The sequence below is a fragment of the Abrus precatorius genome, unplaced genomic scaffold (assembly GCF_003935025.1).
Source record: "Abrus precatorius isolate BTA unplaced genomic scaffold, Abrus_2018 Scaffold11, whole genome shotgun sequence".
NCBI lineage: Eukaryota > Viridiplantae > Streptophyta > Magnoliopsida > Fabales > Fabaceae > Abrus > Abrus precatorius.
In genome coordinates, this window is record NW_020874303.1 from 8,230,069 (window position 1) to 8,238,655 (window position 8,587).

At 23.4% G+C, this 8,587-nt stretch overlaps 1 protein-coding gene across 1 annotated transcript; it reads left to right on the forward strand.

The window, feature by feature from the left end:
* Positions 1-5,386: 5,386 nt before the first annotated feature.
* On the forward strand, positions 5,387-6,648 carry LOC113855583 (nuclear transcription factor Y subunit C-2-like). The gene is made up of 2 exons (XM_027487216.1): positions 5,387-5,978; positions 6,404-6,648. Exons 1-2 carry the CDS (start codon positions 5,387-5,389, stop codon positions 6,646-6,648), a joined length of 837 nt encoding a protein of 278 aa, XP_027343017.1.
* Positions 6,649-8,587: the final 1,939 nt, after the last annotated feature.

Consider the following 8,587-nt stretch of genomic DNA (forward strand, 5'->3'; position numbering starts at 1 on the left):
GAAAAGAAATGCGGGAGAAAGATCGCAACAGACGAGACATCATAAAATTATCTTCTGGTTCATCACCTTCATTTGGTTCCATAACAATACATCTGTTAATTATTTATAACCTTTTCAACTAGATCTGGTTATTTGTGGACTTTTTTTTTTTTTAACAAAATTTACAAATTCTGAAATTCTTTTACCATAGCTACCAGCTTCTTATGTTCTTAGCTTCTTTTGAATACAGCATCGTCAAATTAGCTTTACTGCCCTGTAACCTTACGGGACTTACTGCTACAGCCCTATTCAAAAGAACTAAGAACTGTTGTACTTCCAGTAAAGGATTTTCATAAACAAAGAGCTGTACAAAAGCAATATTTTAGAATCATTAGTTTATGGCATTGTTACAGACAGGAACGACCATTACAAGTCTCACCCGAAGGGCCTATCAGCTGTCTAGCCTATAAACCATGATTACATAAATTTCATAAAGAAAATTTAAAGTCCAGATCCAGAAAAACGTATTTATAAATAATCAACAGTTATATTCCTACTTCCTTATCAGGCTCTGATATCAGATAACTCGAAGTGGATCAACGGAAAATAAAATAGACTAAAAGGAAAGTAGGCAGTAGTTGGACTACTAAATGAAATGCAGAATGTAAAGTGCGGAAATTTAAAGTAATAAATTTAAAACATAAAAAACCAGAACAGTGGTAGAACCGGCACAGATCTAGTGGAGGGAGAAGAGAAGAAAGCCGGACGACGGTAGTCTGAATAGAGCCGGCTAAGAGGAAAGAGAGAAAAATAACAAGAAACAACAAACTTTTATTTAAAACTTAGAGAAAAGCTTACAAGAAATATTCTCAGAGCACTTCTCACTAGTTTCTCTCTCTAATATTGCTTAATGAAATGGTACCTCACAATATATATATATAATCAGAACATGTAGAAAATAATATAAATAATATAATTATAAATAAATTATATAATAATATATATTTTTGTAACTTGCACATGTTTTAATTAAATTATTAGTTAATTTATCAATTTATATATAATATATAAGTATGTGTTTTAATTTATTGTATCAGTAATATTTTCTATATTACATTAATGTTATAGTGTAGTTAATTTTACTTTTATTTATTAATTTAAAATAAAAAATTAATAAAACAAACAAAATTAAATTTTTTGTAATTATTTTTAATTAATAGTTATTATTGTTGTTATTTTATATATATATATAGTACATTAATTTTAAATTTTTATATTAAGTTTTATCACATATTTTTTTTATTAAGATAAAAATTTAGAAATATAAGTTATTTTAATTTAAATATAAATTTTTAACAATTCTTTTTATGCTCATATATTATTTTTCTGCACTATAAATTTTATAATATAAATATTTTTTATTTACAATTTTTATAATGATGATATTTATTTACTTTTCAAAATATAATTACTTTTTTAGATGATTCAACAAATTTTATAAGTGTTATTTTTTATTATCAATTTTATTTATTGAATATAAAATGTCTTTATACAAACAAAATATAATTATCATAAAAAGTAATTAAAATCTTTAATAATTTAATAATTTTATAAAATTAAATTGAGAAAAATAAAAATATAAAATTTTTATAATTAATGCTCAAATAATATTTTAAAAATTACTTATAAAATTGTATAAAAATTATTATAGTTATTTAATAATTATCAATAACACAAATAAAAATTTGAATATATGTAAACTAATTTGATAATAAAATAAATATATTTTTATTAATATTATTCAATAACAACAATCATTATAAATTTTTAATATTATACAAATTTTATTTTATTTTTTTATCTTGTCTTAAGCAATTTTATTGATATAAAATTTATAATAAAAAATTTCATTAATTGTATTCACTATATCACAACAAATCACAAATTTAGTACAATCACATACATCTGAGCTAAATCTACTATCTCTGTTTGTCTTTTTTCTCGGATCTCACCACTGCCCACCTTCATTCGCTATTTATTTTCATCTTCGTCCTTTGATCTAGTTACTGTCCACCTCTATTTGTTGTTCATCACTGTTTATCTTCTTCCTCTGTTGGTCACTTCCATTTGCATTTCTTCCTCCATTGTTGTATCTAGCTCTGCTGCACGCCACATCCACCTTCACAACAGGGCACTTGCTTTCAGCATAATACTTTGCAAATATTTTTGGTTTGAAGAAGAATAAGACACGATTAAAACTAAACGAATTAAAATTTAAAAATAAAATATTGATATTCTTTTAATAAATTTTTCATATTTTTAATTTTATTATTATTATTATTTAATTATTATATTAATATATTATGTTATAATTTTTTATATTCATAATAAATAGAAATTGATTAAATATAAATTATATTTTATTTAAAAGTAAAAATTTATAAAAAATGATAAGAAAATAAAAAAATTCATTATAATATATATATATATATATATAATCAGATCATGTAGCAAATAATATAATTATAAATAAATTATATAATAATATATATTTTTATAACTTACACGTGTTTTAATTAAATTATTAGTTAATTTATCAATGTAGTATATAAGTATATGTTTTAATTTATTGTATCAGTAATATTTTTTATATTACATTAATATTATAATGTAGTTAACTTTATATTTATTTGTTAATTTAAAATAAAAAATTAATGAAACAAATAAAATTAAATATTTTGTAATTAGTTTTTTTAATTTAATAGTTATTATTATTGTCATTATATATATATATATATATATATATAGCATTAAGTTTAAATTTATTTATTTTTTAAAATATAATAATTTTCTTTTAATTAATTCAACAAATTGTGTGAATGTTATTTTTTTTTTATCAATTTTATTTGTTTACTATAACTTTATTTGTTGAATATAAGATATTTTTAAAATAAAACTAAAATCTTTATTATTTATATAATTTTTAAAAAATAAATCAAGAAAAATATAAATATAAATTTTATTAATATAAAATATTTATAATTAATGCTTAAATAATATTTTAAAAATTATTTATAAAATTATATAAATATTATTATAATTATTTAATAATTATTAATAACATAGATAGAAATTAGAAAAATATATAAACTAATTTGATAATAAAATATTTATATTTTTATTAATATTAATTTTATTTTTATTGTAACAGGCTTTATTAACAGGCTTCAAGTTAGGTCAGGTCACTTAAATAGGTCAGGCTAAGTCTAAAATAAAATCTTTAATAGATAACAGGCCAAATTCAGGCCTAATAATTATGTTACAGGTCAAGCTTATTTAGAGTAAAGTCTGATGAAACCTGACTTATTTTCATTCCCAACAATAAGCAGAGAAAGGCGAGACAGATAATTTGAATCTGAGTTTATTATAAAATATAAAAGTGTGTCCACATTTTACTCCGTATAATAATACGGCATGCTACTTAGTTTTTTTGTCAGATTGTAAAGACATCTCACAACAGAAAGTTACAAAGTTAAATAAAGTAGCAAAAAGTGATATAAAAGTGTTTTAAAGTATTAAAATATGTTTCATTGAATGCAAACGTTTCTTGTAATAAATTATACACAAGAAAAGTTTACTATAACAATTTTACTACTTTAAAATTATGAAAAATAATATTTTTTTTCCATCTAATGCGGCAAACTACTTATTTTTTGTTGGATTATAAAGAAATATATTTTATCTGATAGTTACATATTTAAATACAAGTAGTAAAAAGTAATATAAAAGTGTTTTAAATTCATCAAAATATATTGCATTGAATGTGAATATTTCTTATAATAAATTATATGAAGAAAATATTTATTATGACAATTTTACTATTTTAAAAATATAAAAAAATAATATTTTTTTTGGTATAATGCGGCATACCACTTACTTTTTTGTTAGATTATAAATACATCTTATAACAGGTAGTTACATATTTAAATTTAAGTAGAAAAAAAATACTGTAAAAGTGTTTTAAATTCGTCAAAATATGTTTCATTGAATATAAAAATTTATTGTAATAAATTATTCAAAGGAAAGATTTATTATAATAATTTACTACTTTAAAAATATAAAAAAATAGTATCTTTTTCCATATAATAAGGCATACTACTTACTTTTTGTCAAATTGCAAATGTATCTTCCAACGAATAGTTACATATCTAAATACAAGTAGCAAAAAGCAATATAAAATTGTTTTAAATTCATCAAAATATGTTTCATAGAAATATTTCTTGCAATAAATTATATAGAGGAAAGATTTATCATAACAATTTTACTATTTTAAAATATGAAAAATAGTTTATTTTTCCATATAGTTTTAATTTTATCAATATATGGAACGATTATTTTAGAAATCAATGAAACGCAGATAGTTACACTGCTCTTACTTAATTTTATTTACTTTGGTCAGGAAAATCAGTATTACCAACTCAAGAGCTTACTAACCCTGTTTTGTTCTTATTTGGTTATAGAGATATTAATATTTTAAAGTAAGGGTAAATTTGTCATTTAAATCATATGTTTGCGGCTTTAAAATGAGCCGAAGTCACACTACTTTCCTTCACTTCTATCATCTATCTTCTTCTTCTTCACTCTAGTCATTATTTTTCTCGAGTATTGTAAAGAAAGCTTGATAAGATCAAAGAGAAGTGAAGGTATATCTTCCTCTATTTAAACTCTCTTTCTCTGCATCTCTACATATGTGTGTTCTTGAATTTTTCATTATACTTGTTAATTTTAATCTAATTTTATACACCATTCATGTCTGTACTTTTGATAAATTTGCATGTAAAAATAGTTCATAGAAACATCATTTATTTGGCTTTCTACTCCTTAACAAGCAAGGAAAAGAAAATTGCTCATCATAAATCATGAGCTAAGTAGATTTATAAAATGGTTGTAATTGTTATTTAATTTTACCTTAATGTGCTTACTTGGTTGGCGCAATTAGGTAACTAAATCGAACTAATTTGGCAAATTAATAAAAAAAATACAAGTTTTATACATAAACTTCTTTTGTGGCAAATGCCCATTGTAAAAGTTTTTACTCAGGAAAAATATAAATTTTTATTTTTTTTACCATTATGCCATTAATTATTATTTGATTTAATTTTTTAAAATATCTATTTAAATTTTTTTTTCAATATATATATATATATATATATATATATTCTTTTCTCTGCATAGGCTAATGGTTTTGTATAATAATTTTTATTTATTTTTAATTTAAAAATTGAAAAATTAGATATTTCCTAAAAATAATCTATCTTGAAGCATTATTTATTTCTTTTAAATTATTATATTTTTCACCGTTTTATTTTTCTTGTCTGGTGCATATACTTTAATTTTCATTAAAAACATGGACAACAGCATGGAGCAAAACAAGCAAAGGCAACCAACAGCAAGGTCGAGTGGTTCTCAGGCACAGCAACATCTCCCAAACCAGAATGAAAGCAACCAGCAACAGATGATACCATCACCCAACCAGCAACAAATAATACCATCACCCACCATCAATGCTCATTCTCATTCAGCCTTTTCAGCTTTCATGAGAGGCCAACAAAACCAATGCATGCCTAAGCCACCACAACCTGATCCCTCCCAAGCACTTCAACAACAACTCCTCAACTTCTGGGCCAAACAGTTTGGGGAAATTGAGGAAAAAACTGATTTCAGTAACCATAGCTTGCCCTTGGCCAGGATCAAGAGGATCATGAAGAAAGATGAGGAGGTGAAAATGATATCTGCTGATGCATGTGTTATTTTTGCCAAGGCATGTGAGATATTCATCAAGGAGCTCACTTTAAGGTCTTGGGTCAATGCTGAGGAGAACAAGAGAAGGACTCTTCAAAGGAATGACATTGCAACTGCAGTTACTAGAAGTGAGGTGTTCGAATTTTTGGCTGAAACTGTCCCTAGAGATGACACAATGGAGCATGATCTGTATGCGGGTAAGTTCTACTATTCATATAATCTTTTTATATATATATAATAAGATTTAAATATATTTGTAGCTTTAAATTTACTTGTAGTTTTTTCTAAATGTTGATTTTAATTTTTATGTTTTTAAATATTTTCTATCATTTACTTTTAGCTTTAATATGTCATTTAATAACTATTTGGGGTAGTAAATGATGGATAAATATTTCACCATCAATAAGTACGTAGTAGTAATATAAACATTTTTTAAAAAATTAAAATTTATGAGGACTATAATTAAGAAAAAATACGTAAAAGCCAAACAAAATTTACGCATATTTATTGGAATTAAATTCATAGTCTGCTTTTTTTAATAACTTATATAATATTAATTATCTAGTGTTATAATTTCCCATATTGTACAAACTAATTCTACAAATATAATCCCTCATTTCAGGCATTCAGAGGGGTGGTGGCAGTGCAAGAAACATGGAGCTTGGTCCTAACTATTATCGTATGCCACCACCACCACCACCACCTAGGAATGTTGCGGCTCCTTCGTATGGACTTCCGAGTATGACTATGGGAAGGCGTGTTCCAAATCAAGCTCGTTCGAGGAACCGTATGACCCGTCCTTCGGGAACTCGAGTGTGGCCACATTCACAGCAGCCAAACCGTGCTCCTGATTCGGATGATAATTGAGCTAATAATAGTCATTAGGTGAAATTAATAAGAGTGAATATTCACCATGTTTAGATTTCAATTCAGCATCCTTTATGAGTTATTATGGATTAAGTCATTGGAACCTTTACCTTTTATCTTATTATTTACTCTTTAATTGTGTGTAGCTTTAGTTAATGTAGTCAATTTTTGTATGAATATGTCAATATATGAAGCCGTTTTTAATGGAAAGTTTGGGGTGAATTTGTTAATGTATTAATTGTTTTAATTTTTATGCTTGTAAGCTGGACAAGTTACATATGAGAATATTAAAATTAGTGAGTAGGTAAAGGCGATGATGTCGATAAAGATAATTTAACTCTAGTAATTACAAAAAAATTTCTGTAATTTGAAATCATGTGATCTTAATCACTCATATATACTATGAAATATAATTTTTTTTAAAATTATAAAAAACAACAAATGATTGGGTCCAGATAGTTTTAAATTATTTAATAACTTTTCAACTGCCGCCCATAACTTAAAAAGATACTATCATGCTTAACAAGACACATGTATGATTTTTTAATTATTTTTTTATAAAAAAAATTTGTTTCAGAGAAAGAAAAAAAAATGTGCTCGCTACTTAAATCAATAGATATTAAGACTATGTTTGGATTTTATGATGAAGAGAAGAGGAAAAGAGAAAGGAAGGGTTGGTCATCATTAACCTTTATTTGAAAGTTAATTAAATATAAGAAAAAGGATTAGTAAATTTTTCTAAACTCCTCAAAAATCTTATAACCTTGTTTTTTAGAGTTCTTCAATAGGATTTTAGTGACTCATGCAGTAAGTGTGGGGATTTATCATTTATATTTATAATTGTTATATTAAAATTTATCATGATTTAGAGTTAGAATATCAAGAAAAAAATAAAAAATATTTTTTCAAAACATAGTTTTTAGAGTGAAAAGTTTTTTTAAAAAGTAAAAAATAAAATTGTTATATTAAATTTTGTATTTTTGAAAAATAAAAAAGACAAAAATATATGAATAAAAAAATATAAAATATAATAATAAATTTTACATGTTAAAGCTTTCATTATCCTTATCTTTCAATATTAAGTATCCAAATAAAAGAAAGGTTTAACCCTCCTTTTCTGTCACTCCTAAACCCTTTCTTTCTGAGTTGTTTGGAAAAAAGAATTTTGAAGAGGAAAGGAGTGAAGGGCATAAATTTATATTTTAAATAAATATATTTAAAATTAATATTTTTAAAATATATATATATATATATATATATATATATAAATTAATATATTATTAAAAATTTAATGTATTAATAATGAATTTGTCATTATAAATAATATATAATTATTTTAATTTAAAATTAAAAAAATATGTACTCTCCTCCCTTCCTCTTCTAAAACCTCCTCTCAAACAACTCTTTAAACTCTTTCCTTCCCTTTCCCTTCAAATTCCCAAATAAAGTCTAAGACATTTGTAGAAGCAATTAGAATAAAAAATTTATGCATTTGTAAACTTTGTTATAAAATATGAATGTATGTTTAAATATTATTTTGTATAAAGTAGCATGTAATTTTTTCATATTGTAAATGTATTTTTTGACATTTATAAATTATAAATTTGAATATAAGCAACTTGTATCGTAATTTTTTAGAATATAATATTTTTGAAATGAGACTTAACATTCAAAAATTAAATAGGAGTCCAAGATAATTCACTTATATCATGAAAATTCTATTAATGTCATTTTATTATTCACAAAACTTAAATTTAAGACTTTATTTAAGAGAACTTATGCATTTAAGAGAGTTTGTTTAAAATTATGAAAGTATATTTACATGTTAATTTGTATAAAACATTGTGTTGATTTTTATTTTTGTTGCATTATAAATGTGTTTTAAAATGCATAGATTATGAATTTGACTATAAATGTGTTTTGATGTGTATTTTCTATT

Coding starts and splice junctions, on each gene's coding strand:
- LOC113855583 (XM_027487216.1), top strand. CDS start 5,387: ATGGACAACAGCATGGAGCAAAACAAGCAAAGGCAACCAACAGCAAGG. Junction 5,979..6,403: donor GGAGCATGATCTGTATGCGG/GTAAGTTCTACT, acceptor CCCTCATTTCAG/GCATTCAGAGGGGTGGTGGC.